At 34.8% G+C, this 20,680-nt stretch overlaps 1 protein-coding gene across 3 annotated transcripts in view; it reads right to left on the bottom strand.

Moving 5' to 3' along the window:
- Positions 1-921: 921 nt before the first annotated feature.
- LOC150108061 (actin-binding protein IPP) overlaps positions 922-20,680 on the bottom strand; it is a 98,998-nt gene continuing 79,239 nt past the window's right edge. For all 3 annotated transcript variants that reach the window (XM_090415559.1, XM_090415558.1, XM_090415560.1), the window contains exons 6-7: positions 10,075-10,319; positions 922-1,627 (exon numbers count right to left, since the gene is read on the bottom strand). In XM_090415559.1, coding sequence (XP_090271685.1) covers positions 10,092-10,319 — 228 coding nt within the window. In that variant the 3' untranslated portion in view covers positions 922-1,627; positions 10,075-10,091. The remainder of the gene's footprint in view (positions 1,628-10,074; positions 10,320-20,680) is intronic.

Below are 20,680 nucleotides of genomic sequence, written 5' to 3'. Positions count from 1 at the left end.
TTCAAAAAATTCTTGAAAAAATAGATAGTGCCCGTCGCCCTATCGGTATTTTAGAATGTGCTCTAGGAAACAAAATTGTTGGGAACCCTTGCTATAGAGTAATTGAAACATTTGTGTTATTTATGCATGTGTTTTTACAATGACAGAAACAGACAATGGAATAAGCAAAGCTAGTACAGAACCAGAAAAATCAACCAACTCAAATTAGTACACAAGATAGCATTTAAACCATTTTAACTTATGGATCTGAGAGAGAGAGAGAGAGAGAGAGAGAGAGAGAGAGAGAGAGAGAGAGAGAGAGAGAGAGAAAAAGTTGGAAATAAAACAGCTAATAAAGACCTTGAGACCATACTCACAAGAGAGGTAAGGAAAATTAGGAAATTAATAACAGCACAATCACATAATAAATGAAGATATAAGAAAGGAATTTGATATCATTAGCATTTAAGACTGAGAGCAGAGCTAAGATGATATGGCCAACAAGATGAAGATCCAGATGGATCAATGCAGTTAGTAGTGCTTTAGAGTAATGAAATGTAAGATTTGGGAATACTGGAGATCTAACAAATAACAGATTAACTTGGAAGAAACTGTTCCCAGGCAGAATAGTACTAATACAGACTTAATTATGTCGTATTATCGTGGTATCCTGTATTCCTTTTGAGGTTACATATCAATAAATAATATTTATTAGTGACACTATAAATTTATGTCCACAGTAAACACACATTATATAAATGCACGCTTAGTTCTATTTTTGATGCTTCCATCTTCTCTACATTCATTGCATGTGATTATTCTAACTCACTGACTTATTCCCTGAAGTAGAAAGAAGGGTTAGTTATCATTTAATTAACAGAATGAGACTGGTAGCTAACAATTATTATGAAATAAACTTATCTTTTTTTCTTCCTTTAATATATAATTATGTAATATGAAATTAACAGGATACAATGAAGATATATATCACTGTACTTAACTATGAAGTCAAATTCTTCATTTATAAAAACAAATATTTATTTTTTTGTTTCATAATTACTCATTAAATAACTTCATATATTCTGGAAATATTTTCTATACAATCTCAGCAAAAACAAATTTAAGAAAAATAACATTTCTCATAAAATGAGATTAATAAGTAAAAAATTTGTAAATGTAACACAAAAACAACTGAGTTAAAAAAGAAAAAATAGGCTATAAAATGGAAACAAGTGATAATTTATTGCACTCCCCCTTTTTCATCAGATCAAATTTTTCACTAGATCTAAAATATTTCATTTAATCCATAAATAAGCAGTCGGGATTTGTACTTTTTTTTAATTAGAAATTCAGTGAAATCATTATAAAAAGAGGGAATGAAACAGATTTTTTTAAAGCTTATTCAAAAGAAGCTGAAAGATACTTTTCTATACAGAATATTTGTACAACAGCATTGGAAAATCTATACCACAATTTACAATGAATTCAGAGACTTAAAATGGAAATATGCAATAACAAAAATAGTCAAACATGTGTAAGAAATCTTGCACAAGACCATGGAACACTTTTAGGTACCATATATTGAACTTCTAGTGACGGCATGACTTCTTAATCTTCAAATCAAACATTTGCGATGTAGAACAAATATCTATTAAATATTAAATAGAACTGCATTAGTAATATTTTAACATTTAATAATAAAGGAGACAAAATCCACTGTTTTAAAATCAAACAAACAAATAGTACGTTCCTGTCATCGCACATTTTTTTAAATATATATATGTATATGAAGCAAAGGTTGGTCAATTGGTAGAACCTCTGCTACTAATGGCTCATGCAAAAAAGTTAAGCAAGTTTGTGTGTGGTCAGTAGTTGGAAGGGTTACAATCATTCAATGCTGTTGTCACACTCTCCCTTGATGAGTCTTTGGACTCCTGGAGGTGAATAATAATAATAATAATATATATATATATATATATATATATATATATATATATATATAGTGAAACACGTGGGGTATCCATAACTATAGAATAACCCATGCCACAGTAAAAAACTTTTTTTTTTTATTAAGTAAATATTTCAAATGATGCTACATGGTGTATACCAAGTACCATGTTTAATAATACAGGAGATAAAATCCACTGTTTTAAAATGAAACAAACAAATGATACATTGTTGTCATCATGAATTTTTTAAATATATTGTAAAATCTTGTATAGAAAGAATTTAGAATAAAATTTTTCTATACCGATTTTACTTGGTAATTAAATTAATATAAAATACTTGTAATTTAATTCACATTTAACTCATTTATGCTGTATTGAATCTGATAAAATATTAGAATAAATTAAGAACCACTGAAATTGTACAAACAAAGAAAGAGCCCAGATAGGATTAAAAATGTAGACCTGAGGCTAGTGCAAATCGCGAAGGTCAACGAGTTATGGGTTTTCCCACCAAAACTCACTGGCAAAGGGGCGGCAGAGAAGACCCCCCCCACACACACACAAGAAAATCCGGGCGACCCAATCTGAAAGAGTTCCAAGGTCAGGAGAGTAGGATAAAAGAGAAGAATCGAGGGGCAAAATCTAAAATCTCTCGGTTCCTGGCTCTCGCTTCGAGGAGTTTCCTGTGTGTCCAGCTGTTCCAAAGACGGGGAATCATGTCCCGCCAGCAGAAGTCCGACGATGATAGGAGGTTCGTAACAGCAGTGACTGTCTATTCCAGAAGTCCCACTGCTAAGTTCCCTGACGATCTCCAAGTATGCTGTATCATCGTTGTCGTGAAATAGTGCCCGTGTGTGTGGTTTTAACCGGAAAATAAAAGAACGTGTTCATGATCTCTAGGATCTTGTATACTAAACTGGCTGACAAGGTAGCAAGTAAGATTTATGTAGAACTTTCCTAGATTGTGAAATTTGAAGCAAAGATTGCTGATCCTATAGTCTGTTAGCATAAAGAACAGTAGTGAAGTCGGAAAACCGTACTTCTAAGTAATTGTGAACTAGTTGTTTGCAGAATTCTGAGGAATTAGCTAATGTTATGTAATGAAAGGAGAATTAAATGTAAAGTTTTAGTTATGCCTAATACTGTTTATAGCCTGAGTTCAATTAATTTAAAGTATGCATAAGTCTATCCATGTGTCTGATTTCTATGTGAGCGTATTTATTTTCTTTATCATTAAGCTTAAGCGAGAAATGCTTATTTAATCGAGTGGAGAACCAGACACGTGATTTACATTGTTTCCGTGTTATTTAGTTGAGTGAATTAGAGCCAGATATTTTGATATGTGTAGTATTAATCTTTCTAATTACCTTGATTTAAAATGAATAAACTGTTTTATTTGTTAATAACTTACCTGATTCTGACTTGCCAATGCACTGTCTCATAAAACATAGAACCTGTGTGTCCTGAAGATAGAATAGCCATGCCTGACTGATTTTAGGTGTAAACATTGCTTGAATTAGAATTAAATTTTAGAGATATTTCTGTGTTGAGCTGGACGTTTCTCTTGCATGCATGAGAAAGACATACAATTCCTCTACACGACCTTTAATGGCGCAGTTGAAAAAACAAATAAATTTTTAAAGATTGGTGCAAGAGAAAGTCAGCAAGATAGACAAAGGAATTGGTTCCAGCCTGAAGCACTTCCTAAGTCTAGACTACGTACACGCGAAAAATAGCATACTTACGACCTTGAGAAGGGGGGGGGTTAAATTGTAGCTAGAGAGGATTAAGAGAGATTGAACTAGCTCAAGCAACGACTACAAACTCGGTGTTACAACTGTTAAGGAAAAGAACATAGAGGTGCAGTTCGGAGGTTTTAATAATAAATGATAATAAATAAAAAAAAAAAAATAATATCAAAGTATATACACATAATATAAACATAAGTAAGGAGATATTATTATTATAATATATATATATATATATATATATATATATATATATATATATATATATGATGACTGCTACTATTAACTCGGAGGTTGGATATGTTCATTTTAATATAAACTGACTAAAAATCCGAGAATTATAACAAATTGAGATTTATTTGAAAATGCAACGTGTTTCGTCAGGATTGACTTCATCAGGCGTTAAGAACATAGAAAGCTATTAAAAGACACTGAAAAAAAAAACAAAAAAACATTGAGACACTCTAAAGCTATACAATTATAAAGCTATAATATTCGACTGTAAATTACAGTTATTATGAATTTCTATAGTTTTATTATTGTACACTTGTGTGTGTGTGTGGAACCACGCGATCTCCAGTATCTGATAGTAGAACTGAAAGAGTCAGGCAAATTATCGCTGAGATTATTGTTCATATGAAGAGGGTCCAGGGTGATTTCTTTTGACTCGACAATGCGGCGTTCTATCTCATCGTGGCAAATGTGTAAGTTTGAAGTTGTTGTCCAATTTACTTCATGGTGGCGGCTTTCATTGTTCGTGTATATTGAAAACAGAACATGGCCTGATAGGGCAGTAGCTCTGGTTCTCTTGTAAGCAAGACCACATCTGTCTTATCATATCTCACAATCTTTTAACCAGACTAGACGAAAAAAATTTGTGAGAAAAGACCTGGTTTGCAGAAGAAAAAAAATCATCTTTCATCAGGACAATGCACCTGCCCACAAAGGTGTTTTGGCAATGGGAAAATTGAGGGATCTGCACTATGAATTGTTAGAACATCCACCTTATTCCCCAGATTTTGGTTCCCTCTGACTTCTATCTCCTCCCAAAACTAAAACTCTTCCTCGCTAGTCAGTGTTTTTCTTCAAATCAAGAGGTGATTGCAGCTGTAGAGAGGTATTTTGCAGATCTTACTGAGAACAAATACAGGGACAAAATAACGATGCTGGAGCATCGCTGGAATAAATGTATTAGTCTTAAGGGAGATTATGTTGAAAAATAAAAATAATTTTAAAATTATGAATTCGTTTTTTCATTGTTAGGCAGAGAACTTTTTCAGACCACCCTCGTACAGTGATCTGCAAAGGAGCTCATCAGAATGTTTAATGCACTAAATCAGGATCATCATGGATGATATATAGCAGTGAATGACTAAATTCCACTCTGGTCAGCAAAAAAAAGTAGCCATGAGCAGGACTTGACAAATATATTTTGAAAACTTGTGAGTAGCTGCAGCCTTAACAAATTAGAATGTTTTTTATTTAATAAAAAAAAAATTCAACAATGGTATTTCACTATTAATCATTTTGTGGGACTAATTAATCTATATTTTGTTTAATGATATGTTCTAATAACTACTACTGCTTTATTAGTAAGTCATTAAAAAAATGGAGTTATTAGGAGGGGGAATTTTTATTTTTTTTTTTGCATGAGAAACTTTTGTAGAATGTGGTAAAATCTATTGGCTTAAACTACAAGATAAAATGATGGTACAACTGGCCCAAGCCAGTTGTATCATCATGTCGCCTGCTTAAACAAGGCACTGATTGTTTTTGCCAGGGAATCAGGGCAAACAACGAAAAGTTGCCTACTAGAAACGAATCCTGAAACACTCAACTTCACCAGAGTTTAAGATCGGTACTATCAGCATAAGAAGCCTGAATGGCAAAGAAATGGAACTAACAGAAGAACTGGATAAGTACCAGATCGACATAACAGGGGAGACTGATATTCAGGCAATATAACAATCAGGGAAAAAGGCATAGCTATAGATATTGAACACTAAATATGAAGTTAATGTTCTTGAATGGCAGGCAATATCAAGTAGAGTGATGTGGGCAAATGTCAGAATGGGGAACTGGACAATGAGACTTATTTGTGCCTATGGTCCCACACAAGATTCTACTAAGGTAGAAGTGGAGAAATTTGAGACTTTAGAGAAAGCAACTGATACAATGAAAAAAACAAAAGTTGGCCCTTCTTGGGGATCTAAATAGCAGAGTAGGAAATGATTGTCAGGCATACAAATATACTTTGGGAAAATTTGGAGAAAAGAGCAAAGCTCTCCTCTCCAAATTTACATTTTGCCATTAAAATAACAATGGCAAAATACCTGTCAAATTTCTGCTCAGGACATGGACTGGTTATTACTAACATAATGCTCCAACATAAAAATGTAGTACAAATTCATATGGAGAGAAGAGGCAAGGAATAAGGAAAGTCTCATTGACTATGTTATTGTTGATAGTGATGTTTTCTCACTGGTGCAGGACACTAGAGTATACAGAGGAGTGCATATTAGCAGTGATCAACATTTAGTTTTGAGTGGGATAAAATTGAATTTCATACTGAAAAGATGGACATCTAAGAAAATTTTAAAACAAATAAAAGTTGAGCAACTCTCAGATGTGAACTGTACACTAAAATACACAAAGATTATTCAAGAAAAAATGAAAGTGTTTGAGAACAGGAACCAAACCTTTGAGATTCAGTGGCAAGCCCTGAAGAAAACATTGATTGAGGATTCAGCCAGAGAGGAATGTGGTGAGGTTGTCTGCAAGGAGAGAAAAATCAGAACTCCATAGTGGACACAATAAGTTAAAGATGCAACGAAGGAAAAGAAGAAAGTATATCAAAAGTTCCTAGCGAATAAGTCAGCTTGTGCTCTTAGAGAATACAGAGACAAATGTAAGAAAGCTAAACACTGTGTAAAACTAGCTAAACAAAAGTCATGGTAAGACATTGGTAAGAACATAGAAAATAAATATCAGAAAGGTGGCAAAATATTCTGGAGGCTATTGAAAAAACTCAGAAATGGAGGAAATAGTGTTGTAAAAGGCATTAGAGATGATAAAGTGACATGAAAACTGGGAAACAGATATCCTTAATAAATCCTAAATACTTGATGTATGGAGTAATTATTTTGAAAAATTGCTGAATGAAACAATTAGTGACAGCACAATGGTAAAAAAAACTCAACAAGCATGCAATCAGGAATACTTATCCATACTTGAAGTAGAAAAAGCCATCAAAAGCCTGAAATGTGGATAGGCAATGCAAATAGATGATATTTTAAGCAGAAATGCTCAAGTATGGCAGTATAAAAGTCTTGCATTTGCTTCAAGATGTTTATAAGAGCCTAGACAGAGGGATGAATTCCAGATGATTGGAGCAGAGTTCTCATAGTATCCACATATAAAAATGGAAATAAAACTGAATATGATAATTTCAGAGATATTTCCCTACTGAGTGTTCCTGGTAAGATTTATGCAAGTATACTTTAAAAATGGTTGAGAAGGATTGTGGAAGGGAAGTTTGGTGAAGAACAAGCTGGATTCAAGCCAAATAGAGGCTGTCAGGATCAGATTTTCACTTTACGACAAAGAGTTTAGAAATCATGGAAATATAAAAAAGATCTGTATTTAAGTTTTTTAGATCTGGAAAGGCATATGCCAAGGTGTCAAGAGAGAAGCTATTCAATACGCTACAGTTATATGGTGTCAATGGGGCATTATATCAAGCAATACTTAGTCTTTATTTGAGTTGTAAGTCAGCAGTTAGAATTGAAGGAAGTACAGGAAGATGGTTTTATGTTAAATATGGTGTCAGACAAGGATGCACATTATCCCCCTCTGTTATTCATTATCTATATGGATCACATTATAAAGGAAAGCAGTATTAAACTAGATATCAAAATTGGAGATGTTATTCTCAGCACTTTACTTTATGCAGATGATGTTATATTTCTAAAGAAATCCACTACAAGTCTGCAAGATTCCCTGGCTAAGTTGAATAACTGTTGTAATAGATATGGTATGAAGGTCAGCAATAACAAGACAAATATAATTAAAATCAGCAGAAACATTGAAAATATCAACTGCATCATGAATAGAGAATCTATATAACAAGTAAAACATTTCAGCTACTTAGGCATAATTTTTAGTGAAGATGGTAAATTAAATATGGAAATAGACAACAGAATCAATAAAGACAGTATGATAGGAAGCCAACTGAATAAATTTATATGGAATAAGAAAGAAATTAGTCAAAACACTAAATTAGCTTTATACAACACAGCGTTCAAACTAAATTTAACTTATGGATTTGAGAGCTGGGTTAGGAAAAAAACACTTGACCAAAGACTAGAGATAACAGATGGGAGAGTTCTGAGAATGATTCGTGGTGTGAACAGATCACATGAATGGAAATATCATATCAAAAATGAGGATATTAGGAAAGAACTGTACATTATTAGCATCCAGGAATGTCCAATGCTAATAAAACCCAGAACTGCCTTAATTCTCATAAAATAGAAACATATTTTCTCAGTATTATTTCTGACAACACCCAAATTTTCAGACAATTTGGGATTTCTCTTCTTGGAATTACCTTGACATCGAGCTTCTCCTAGTATAAACACATCACAACAATTGCATCCTCAGCTTCTAAATAACTAGGATTTCTATTTCGCTCAAGACGTTACTTCACCCCGGAACAGCTGTTAACTTTATACAAATCCGCCCAGCTACTGAATACTGCTCTCACAGATGGGGTGGGATCCCTAAAAGCTTCCTGAAAATGCTTGACTCAGTACAGAGGAGAGCAATTTGACTTATTAATGACCCATCTCTTACCAACTTATGCCTCCCACTTTCACACAGCATTTGGTTTCTACAATTGTGTATTCTACAAATATTTCCATGGGAAATGTTAATCTGAAATAGCATCTCCTCACTTAGTACTAAGCTCACTGGAACATGTGCAGCTGCTGCTGAACATCCCTTCACAGTGCACCTTGAAATCCACAGAACAAGTTTCTTTTCCTCTTCCTTCATCTCTGCAACTGCTGTATGGAGCAGTTTTCTCCCTGTTGTGTTTCCCAAGGAATACAATATACAGTCATTTAAATCAAATGTAAACTAGTTCCTCCTTTCCCAATGCACTACCCATACATGGTACTAATGTAGTATAAGTGTTGATCAACCAACCTCTTGTGTATGGGCTGAACAAAAAAAGAAATAGAATAAAATAAAAAATAAAGAAAAAAAAAATCCAGGAATGTGTTAGCAGAGCTAATCTCAGGTGGTATGGTCACCTAATCAGAATGGGTGAGGAAAGATTAGCAAAACAAGTGTTCTCTGAAAGGTTGGCAGGAAAAAGATCTAGAGGAATACCAAGATATAGGTGGATTGATACAGTAAAAAGTGACTTAGAAGACAGAAATATAAATCTGATAATGTTGGAGTCTTGAGAGATAACAGATTGATTTGGAGGAAAATTGTTGATAGGAAGTTAGTAATGATGTAAGTTTTTCATGTAGTACTATCATAATATCCTGTACACCCCTTGAAGGCACATGTCACGAATTAGATGATGATAAAATCTATTGCAGTCTAAGTCAAGACAACAGAAGATGTAATTTAATATGCACAGTTAATCACCCCTGTACAATGCTTTGGCATTTTGTGGATACTAAGTCATGAAAAGCCACTCACTATAAGTAGCTGTAATAAAAATCGACTGCATCTATGAACTTGGTTTTGATAATTACACAACAATTATATTATTGTTATGAACTCCTACATCTGCCTCTTTTTTGTTTTAGGTTAATACATCTGTTTTGCAAGAGGAAAACCAAACTCTGTATGATACTGGATAATCCACCTTTAGTTGTGAAGTTTATATAAATGTTCCTCTTATCCTAGCAAATTAGAACCCAGATCTTTGAAATACAAAAGTGCAGTCATTCTTTCAACTGTCCTAAGGGAGCGCTATGTGTGTATGCACACATACAAAGGATGTAATAAATGAGAATGATTCCATACTGTTGCTATACTTCTCATCACTAAAATATCAAAATGCTATACTAAAATATCAAAATTATAGTGAGTTACATGACATCTGCAGGAGTGGGGGGGGAGTTTAAAACAATATTCTAATGAATGATTCATCTTCAGATCAGTGGAAAGAAAAAGCCACAAATAGTGGACATTACGATGATCAATTTTCAGTCTTTTCTGATGTTAGAAGTTTGATGTTCGATAGTAATAGACACTGGGACGATTGTGTTGTGGGCATTAAGTCAAAATTTGAAACAGATATTAGGAGATTAGATGTTACATACTACATTGTTCACATACAGATATGTAAGCACAGCATAAAAAATGCAACCATTTACCATTTTATCCAGATAATTTAGATAAGAGCAATCCCTGCTTCACAGCGACCTGTCAACATAGGTATGGTATTTTCCTCCCATGTGTTTGTTTCAGGATCATAGATTTCTATTGTATTAATAGTTCTTGGGGCAGAGTACTCATTTCCACCAGTCCTTCCTCCAATTACAAGCAACTTTCCATTGACAGCTACAACACATGCTCCAGCTCTTGCTGTTTTCATTGAAGGAATTTGTGTCCACTTGTCCTGCAAAATAAATAACTCCCTATGCATTAGATTTTCAGTTAAATTTTACACAAGACTAAACATACACACATAACTACAGTAATAAGATTTTTTAATAAGTAAATATTTAGTCCTAAATATCACAGGACATTATTACTGTGTTTATGTGTGTATGTTTAGTCATGAATGCTCCACAGGTTTCATTATACAACAAATTTAATACACACAGACTTATTCCATCAATATGCATTTTCTCAATATATCACAGTAACTTTTTTTAAAACAGTAATTTTACTCTAAAGTGGTTAAAGGCTTACGTATACAATCTACTACATGGATGGGATAAAGATCAGATAAGAGCAAGAAATATTTAAAATTTGTCTTACATACCTACATATTGAAGTTTCTTGGAAATAAAGATGCAAGAAATTTGTCATGACAACAAAGAAAAATGAAGAGGTGGATAGTTAGCAAAGGCTCTCAAAATAGCAGATTTTGTTGTTTTTTTATGTTACTTATCCACGAAAAATTGTCAACCCATATTACATCAATACTGTAGATAGGCTAATTCTTTTTCTGTTAATTATATATATATATATACAGGGTGTTCGGGATAAATTTGACAGTTTCGTAAGGAAAAAGAAAATCTTCTTTGTATCTATTAAATTTAATGAATTGACAAAAAAACATTACAGGCAGAGTTAATTACAATACTATCAACAAGATTTACTCAAAATAACCACCATTAGCATCGATCACAGCTTCAATTCTGCTTCGGAACCTCGAACAAGCTGATGCTACAGTCTCCCTGGGAAGGGCCGCAAAAACTGTTTTAATTTTATCCATTAACTGGGCTTTTGTATTACTGGAAGTGCGATTGGTGTCTTTTTCAACTGCGCCCCATACAAAATAATCCATGGGGTTAAGGTCTGGGGAGTTTGGAGGCCAAACATTTGGACTGGCGAAGTCGTAGAAATTTTCAGACAACCATTTTTGACTTTTCCCAGAGGTGTGGCAAGGGGCCGAATCCTGCTGCCATACATACGGCCTACCATTGGCTACCCTTGTTATCCAGGGCTTGACTACAGTTAGCAACTCCACGAACAAAGCCCGAATTCCAATGCCAGGGTTCTTCAACACCTGTTCCTGCAGATTTGCGAGGAATTCTGCTGTACGAACGCAATCAGATCGTCTGCTAGGGATCTTTCTTCTTGCTACATCATCGTAGTCACCATTGCAAGTCTCTAGTTCATGCCTGATTGTTTTTACTGTATTCAGGGAGCATTGGGCAGCAGTCGTAATATCCTTATTTTGATGGCGGGCACGAATCATCATGATACAAGTTATTCTCTTCCATGATTCAGGTGGGTTCCAGCTATCCATCCTTTCTGACATCTTGTATATGAATGAAGAAGGGTCCAAACTTTTAAATGAAGAGAAGTGTGTGTTAATACATGTAACTTACGGAAAAATATAATTAATTATAAATATGTCAAATTTATCCCGAACACCCTGTATATATATATATCTCCCTATATACGGGAATAAAAAGGCATTAGTTAGCTAATTTTTTTTAGCTGATATACATATTCACATTAAAGTCAATCTCAGTCAGTCACAGCCTTTCTGATTGTTACTCCTCTGCTATTCAGCTATGGCAGTCTTGAGAACACGTCCTTGTGCATGAGAACAACAACACAACTGGTGCACGAATGCATTCTAATTTGAGCAATCAGTTAATAATTTAAATCTTTAGTGATGTACCTAAGTAATGTTTTTTGTGTGCCTCTTTTTTCTTCTATGTATTATGCACCTGATGAGGTCTTCTAGAAAGATGAAATTAGTAGTGCCATAAAAAATAAATTAGTATTTTCTAATTTAACATTTGGCTATACAGTCATATAAATAATTCTCCATAAAGCATGTATAATAGTTGTGAAAACCTAATATATGAAATATATATTCTTTTTAAAAAATAAAAAGCAGCTGTCTCAGTGGAATGGTGTGTCTGTTGTCGACGGCGCTAGGCTGCCCGAACAAAGACCATCGCAAGTTCAATTCTAGTCACCTAGTGGAACCTTTCCAAAGCCTTTTTTTCAACTGGTTCCCAAGTTACTCAATTTCTGGCATGGCTAGCAGGTTTTTATACCCAGAAACTCTGGTTTTTCATACCTTAAACTCAATTAGGATTAGAGACCATGAGATGGTACTTATTAGTCGCCTCTCTTCATTGGATGCCATGTATAATCAGTGATAGTCTTGGGCCAGTTATAATGTATTTTCAAGTGAAGTATCACTTGTAGAAACTTTATTTGCTTGATTTTGTGAAATTCACATAAAAAAAAAATCTGCCATATGAGAACCACTGTCAACTACTCAGACACTGGTCATGATTTTTGAAATCATGATCAGTGTCAAATGTAGTATCTACGGTATCTCCCACAGCAGCAGCTAATAATACTTGTGTCAATGTGGTTGGGATGCTGACAAAATCCAAACCCCCAAAGAGGAACATTCTGCCAAAATAAATATTAGCCATAAAACACTTGTGTAGCAACAAAAAATTATTATAACCAAAGCTGATAAGAGTAATTCAAGTGTCATTAAGAATTAAATGGATTATAACAGAAAAAATGAGCAATCTATGTAACAGATTATAGACTGGCCTCTTACAAAATCATAAAAGAAAATAAGTACATAAACTATTAAAAAGTACATCCCTGCATAAAGAAATTACCAAAAGAGAAAAAACTTGACCACGACAAACTACCTTGGATATATTTGGGATGCCAAAAATTCCCAAACCTTACATATCCCACTTAGTCCAATAGTTGACCAGTCCACAGCAAATTTGGCAAACAATTAGCTAAGCTCCTCCTCCCACTTTACTGGCAATTCTCACTCCTTTATTAAAGATTCTATTTACTTTAAAACTTTAATATAAAATAAAAAAAATTGTTATCTGAAAAGTTCAGACATCATAGTCAGCTTTCACATTACTTCATTATTTACCATTGTACCTTTGGCAGAAATCCTAAACTTTATTAAGTCACATTTCCCTTCTGGCATTTTTCTAAACTGTTCAGATTTGCCATTGATTCAAGTTATTTTTCATGGAAAAGAAAAATATACAAACAGCTATTTAAGGCTGGAATAGGTTCCCTCTTTCTCTGTTACTAGATAATTTCTATATGGCATTTATGGAAAACCAAGCAGTTTTTTTTGGAAAACAAAAAATACTCATTACAGAAAAAGAAACTAACAACTGTCTCTCCTTTTTTAGACACACTAGTGGCATGACTACTAAATAGTTTATTATCCTTTTGTTTATAGAAAATCCATGCATATAGAAATGTTGCATAAGCAATCACATCACCCATCATCCCAACAGTGTGTCATCCTGAAAACACGTATGTGCGCACGCGCACACACACACTTGTTCAAATGACATAACCCTCAAAAGAGTTCAAGGGATTTTGAATAGATAGCTAAAGTTCTCTGGAAATATAATAACATCTGTGCCATTCAAACAACACACTCAGCTAGTTATGAATCAGCTTCATCCTATTGCCCATCCTGGAGTATATAAATTTTCCTGTGATTGCAGCTTAGCCTATTTTGGATAGACTGGCAGATCTGCTAATATTTGCCTTGAAGAATAGCAAAACTGTGTTTTCACAATCATCTGTATGGAAATTGCTGGCCTGGTTGGCCGAGTGGTTAGGGTATCCGCTCTCCAGCCAAAAGGCTGCAGGTTCGAATCATGGGCATGGAATTTGTGATTGTCTGTGAAAATATTAATGGTGCTGCTGGGCAGTAGATGGTGTTGGTGTAGTTGCGGTTTGTTGTAGTTGGTGGATTGAGTGGTGGAGAAGGAGGAGTTGTAGAATAGGTGCCCTCCCTTGATGAGTCCTTGGAGGTGTCACATAATAATAATAAATCTAGGTCAGTTTCACAAATCTAGGAAAGTCAAGACTGGCAGACCATGCTCTCAGTATTCCTTCATATAATATTACATGAAAGAAGACAACTGGGCTGCACAGAAGTTATTATAGGTCTGAGAAACTATTTTCTCAGACCTATAATAAAATCATATAATAATATCACCTATAATAAAATTCGTAATATCCAGATTTTAATTCAATTCATTGTGGAAACTTAACAGAATAAGATATTTTCCTTCCCTTCCTCGATGTTCTAATCTCAGTTACTGATCACAACAAAAAACTATCCTTTACAAAATACACAGGAAGAAATTCAATACTGAAAGATATTTACATGCAACTTTGCACCATCATCTAGCCAGAAGCAAGGTAACAAAAACAATCAAGGACAGAGTATTCATAATATCCAGTGACAACAACAAAAAGGAACAGGAAATGGCTCACATCAGGGAAGTCCTCCTTAATGGCTACAACATTAAAACAACCACCACCCTTTTACTGACACCACTACGATTCAGGACATGCAGACTACAGAAGTGAAATTTCTTTACCTTATATAAAAAATATTACTGAAAAGATAGCTAATGTTCTCAAGCAGCAGAACATAAAAAGCTGCCTTCACTCCAATGAAAATGTATCCATGATACTAAGATCATCAAAACAGCCTCCTCATTCATCACTTAAGAGAGTAGGAGTATACAAAATAACTGCTTGGCCAACCAGGCTGGCACAAAGCCAGCCTGGTTGGCCGAGTGGTTAACGCATCCGCTCTCCAGCCAAAAGGCTGCAGGTTCGAATCTCGCCATGGGCATGGATGTCTGTGAAAATACTAGTGGTGATGGTGGGCAGTAGATGGCATTGGTGTAGATGAAGAGGTTTGCTGTAGTTGGTGGAGATGGAGAGGTGTAGAAAAGGTGCCCTCCCTCAATGAGTCTTTGGATTCCCTGGAAGTGTCAGTAATAATAATAAATTCAAAGAAATAACTGAAATGACATGTCATCCAATTCAGTGCAATAAAAAGCAAGGTCTCATTTTAAACCAAAGTTGATCAGCATACATTCAAGATTTAAAAAGCTGTGAATTAGGTTATGATAGACATTACATAACAGCTCAAAAAATGAGAGCCACATTTGATATCTTAATCCAACATTCACCTTCAATTTTAAGCCTGTTCTATGTGTGGCAAGTATATTAGAAATAAAAATTTTTTTTTAAAAAAACTTTTATTTCTAATAAAACACTTCTTTCTACATTTATTTACACATTTATTTCTAATAATATATACAGGGGGGATATATATATCCCCCTGTATGTGTGTATATATATATATAATTGATAAAAATTGGAAAAAAATCCTTAGCCTACTATAGATTTACTAATCACCTTTCATAGGTGGGAACCACATAAAACTTGAACCTTGAAGGAGGAAAGGAATTTATACACTTACTGAGAGATAATTACTTGAAGCAGAATGCCATCAAGGGGAATCAGGGTAAGAGAGTGTTGGATATTACTATTATAGGATCAGAAGACTTGTCCACAACTAAGGTAGCTACAATGCCTCTGACTGAGGAAAGTAATCATTTGTACTTGATTCTGAAGATAGCAAAACATGTGGAAATTCCATTTAAGAACGGGTAATATAGAACTACAAAGTAGTTGATTATGATATACTTAGGAGGCAGCTTGGATCAATATCGTGGCATAAAGATTTGTAAGGGAAGGATGTTCACAGTGAATGGGGGATAGTCAAGTGGGATGTGGAGGAAGCAATATCACACATTATACCCAAGGTCAGGAGAGAGTAAATCAGGTAGGAGTTAGATGGATGAGTAGTATCATTAAGCATGCACTGCAAAGAAAGAAAATATGTTTATGAGAATTTGCAGAGGAACTGGCAATGCCTTGGACTAGTATGTTTAATTTAAGTCCCAGCTCTGGTAAAGTTCCAAGAGAGTGGATGGCAAAATAATTCCTTTGCATAAAGAAGCCTCTAAATCTGTGGTAGTAAATTAATATCTGAGGAGTGGTGGTAAAAGTACTGGAAAAGTTGGTTAAAAAGAAAATTTGGGAATGGGTGGATAAGAATATATTAATCTTGAAGGGGACAGCACGGCTTTGTGAAGGGTCGGTCATGCCTCAGTAATCTACTAACTTTTTATAACAGAATGACAGCTGAGTTGGATAAAAGGAATGGCTACTGATGATGCTGCTGGATTTTGCAAAGGAGTCTGACAGGATATCACATGGAACTCTGATAGGCAAACTTCAACAAATGGGGGTGGATAAGAATTTGGTGATATGAATAAAACGGTGGCTGATGGATAGACGCCAAAAAGTAGTACACGGAGGAGCAGATTCCAGGAGAAGGCAGATGACCAGTGATGTGCTAAGGGCTCTGTTCTTGGACTATTGCTGTTTAATTTATCATCATCAAATTCCTGCCATGTACCCTCAAGGGGCGTACAGGATATGATAGTACTACATGAAAAAAAATTACATCATTACTAACTTCCAATCTACAATTTTCCTCCAAATCAGTCTGTTACTTGTCAAGACTCCAACATTATCAGATCTTATGTTTCTATCGTCTAAGGCACTTTGTACCGTACAATTCACCTATATCCTGGTCTTCCTCTGGGTCGTTTTGCTGCCAACCTGGCAGAGAACACTTGTTTTGCTAATCTTTCTTCGCCCATTCTGTTTAAGTGACCATACCACCTGAGATCAGCTCTGCTAACGCAGGTGGTATGGTCACTTAAACAATATCAATGACAATATCAGGTTCTTTCCTAATATCCTCGTTTTTAATATGATATAGACATTGATGCCATCTGTTCATGCCTATAATCTTTCTCAGGACTCACATATCTGCGGTCTCTAGTCTTTGGTCAAGTGTTTTACTTCTAACCCAGCTCTCAGATCCATAAGTTAAAACTGGTTTGAATACTGTCTTGTATACAGCTAATTTAGTGTTCCGACTAATTTCTCTCTTATTCCATATGAATTTATTCAATTGACTTCCTACCATACCATCTTTGCTGATTCTGTTGTCTATTTCTATATTTAATTTACCATCTTCAATAAAAATCGTGCCTAAGTAGCTGAAATGTTTCACTTGTTCCACAGGTTCTCCATTCACAACACAGTTGACATTTTCAATGATTCTGCCTATTTTCATTGTTTTTGTCTTTTTATTGCTGACCTTCATACCATATCTATTACAAGAGCTATTCAATTTAGTCAGAGAATCTTGCAGACTTGTAGCAGATTTATTTAGAAGTATAACATCATCCGCATAAAGCAAAGAGCTGACATTAACATCTCCAGTTTTGATATCAGATTTGATGCCACTTTCCTTCATAATATGATCCATATAAATAATGAATAACAGAGGGGATAATGTACATCCTTGTCTCACACCAGATTTAACATAAAACCATCTTCCTGTACTTCCTTCAATTCTAACTGCTGACTTACAACTCGAATAAAGACTAAGTATTGCTTGATATAATGCCCCATTGACACCATATAACTGTGGCATATTGAATAGCTTCTCTCTTGGCACCTTGTCATATGCCTTTTCCAAATCGACAAAACTTAAATACAGATCTCTGTTATATTCCCATGCTTTCTCGACTATTTGTCGTAAAGGGAAGATTTGATCCTGACAGCCTCTATTTGGCCTGAATCCAGCTTGTTCTTCACCAAGCTTTTCTTCCACAATTCTTCTCAACCGTTTCTCAAGTATACTTGCATAGATCTTGCCAGGAACACTCAGTAGGGAAATACCTCTAATTCTTACATTCAGTTTTATTTCCCTTTTTATATATGGGTACTATGAGAGCTCTACTCCAATCATCGGAATTCGTCCCTCAGTCCAGGATTTCTGAACTATGCAGTGCAGCCACTGTAAGACTCTTATACCACCATACTTCAGCATTTCTAGTCGAATATCATCTACTCCTGCTGCCTTTCCACATTTCAAGCCTTTGATGGCTTTTTCTACTTCAAGTATGGATATGTATTCCTGACTGCATGCCTGGTCAGTGTTTTTTACCACTGTGCTGTGATCACTGCTTGTTTCGTTTAGCAGTTTTTCAAAGTAATTATTCCGTACTTCAAGGATATCTTTTTCTCCCGTTTTCATGTCACCTTTATCATCTCTAACTCCTTTTACAGCACTCTTTCCTCCATTCCTAAGCTTCAACAACCTCCAGAATATTTTGCCACCCTCTTGATATTTATTTTCTATATTCTTGCCAAGATATAGGAAATAATTTGAATGGAGATATTCAGATATTAGCTAATGATGCAAAGTTGAGTATGATAATAGTTAATCAAGGTAATGTAGAGAGCTAGCAGGATTATTTAAATAATTTGACAGTATGGAAAAAATATAATGGATATTAATTTCATTTGGAAAAGCGTAAAATTATGCATTTTGGGATACAATAATTACAAACTGTGTACCACATTGAGGGAAATTTAGTCCAGGAAATTGATGAAGCCAGGGATTTGGGGATGGTAGTAGTAGTAGATAGAGAGCTGAAGTTTAGAGGGTTGCAAAAGGTGGTTAATAGTGAAAAAAAAAAAAAAGGAGGGATACGATAGAAACATTTAAGTTACTTAAAGATTTTTATAGGATTGATACAGGGGAAATGCTTCAGCACTTGGCTAGAGGGGACAGAACAAGAGGTCATGAAGACTAGATTTTTTTTTTTTTTTTGCTTGGAGAGTAATCGTTGAATGAAATGGGTTGCCTGATCAGTTGTGAGTGCTTTTTTAATGGTTTCAAGGAAAGGTGTGAGAGATATTGTGTTGATAGATTGGGTCTCCCATTGTGAGTCTTAGGACTCCGTGCAAAAATAATCTCTTCATCTCTCGGCTCATATACGACATGAATTTGCTATAGGTTCTGAATACAGTATTCAATTTTAATGGATAGATATTTTGACTGAAAATTACAGGTTATCATCAGTGGCAGAAAGGCTAGTGAAATACAGAGTAGAACAACAAACATTAGATTACTTAAAACAGTGCTAGCAGAGTGGTGGTGCAAATAGAACACCACCACAAAATAAATAAAGTAGTAATAAAAAAAATTATTCATGATGTCTGATCAAAATTACATTCTTCCATTTCTTTGGTAAGGCAAAGCAGTCATTCCAATTCAAGTTTGGACAATGGAAGAAAGGCTTTGGCACTCTCTTTAAACAAACATTTGAACGTGTAGTGGCAACGATGAAGTAAGCGTGTTTCCTAGTCTAATGGATGTCATGGTTGGTATCAATTCTATATTTTGAAAAGCCAGATTTCTCATTAGCAATGTAAGATTGGTGTTCTTGTACTCCTTTTTTTTAAAAAAAATCCATTTGCCTGAGGTAGGACAGATAACAGTCACAAGGGACTTGATAGACAACAGGTGGTGAAAGAGACTATCTTTAGAAGATGAGAACCCAAGAGGAGAGGCTGTTGAAGGAAATAAATGCAGTTACTAGACCATATATTTTAAGGATTCTCGAGATTGGTTCAGAGATGCCAGAAATGTATGAGATCAGACTGCTCCATACTGTTTCATGGTTGTAAGAAATTTGAAGTAGGCTTATAAGAATCAAAAGCATGTTGTATAGCTCATTCTGAGAAGCGATTCTGCTGCATCATGTGCTTGATGTCTAGAAGTTCTTGCCTTAGCTGTTGTGGTTTCAAGCATATTACATGAGCAAGATATAAAAGACTTTTTATGACTTTTTCTTTTTTTTTGAGAAGGATGAAGGGCAGATTTTTTGCTATATGTAGCATCTAATGAAGATACATTTGCAATAAGTGGATGTGGTTAGTTCACCTGAAGGAGAGCAGAGGAGTAAAATGTCCAGGAAAACTAGTTTGCTTTCTTTTTCCATTTCCATGGTGATAGTGTATCCTAAAGTATGTTCATATTGTATACTTGAAACCACAACAGCTAAGGCAAGAACTTCTGGATATCAAGTGCATGATGCAACAGAATGGCTTCTCAGAATGAACTATATGAGTCTGATTTCTATAAGCCTAATTCAAACAATCGCAAAGCAATATGGAGATTCTGATCACACATGTTTTTGGCGTCTCTAAACCAATCTCAAGAATCCTTAAAAAATATAATGTAAAAGCTACATTTATTTCCTTCAACAAACTCTCTTCTTGGTTTCCATCTTCTAAAGATAAATAATTTCCTCTTTTGATACTTAGCATATAACAAGTTTCTTGTGAATGTCATCTGTCATACCCTAAACAAACTGGATTTATTTATTTGTATAGGGTTCTCCCTTGTTCTTTGACTGTCCCTTAGGACTGGTTGAGCCCTCCTAGTGAGTGATTATTAGGAATGCATTTTATGACTATAGATCCATGTGTGTTCATGGGCAGGTTTGCCTGCTCTGAGGGACAAAAAAAAAACAA

The sequence above is a fragment of the Typopeltis vanoorti genome, chromosome 3 (genome assembly GCF_054136105.1).
Source record: "Typopeltis vanoorti isolate ZY-2024b chromosome 3, IOZ_Tvanoo_1.0, whole genome shotgun sequence".
NCBI lineage: Eukaryota > Metazoa > Arthropoda > Arachnida > Uropygi > Thelyphonidae > Typopeltis > Typopeltis vanoorti.
The sequence above is the reverse complement of the archived record's forward strand: the minus strand, read 5'-3'. Positions and strand labels throughout refer to the sequence as shown.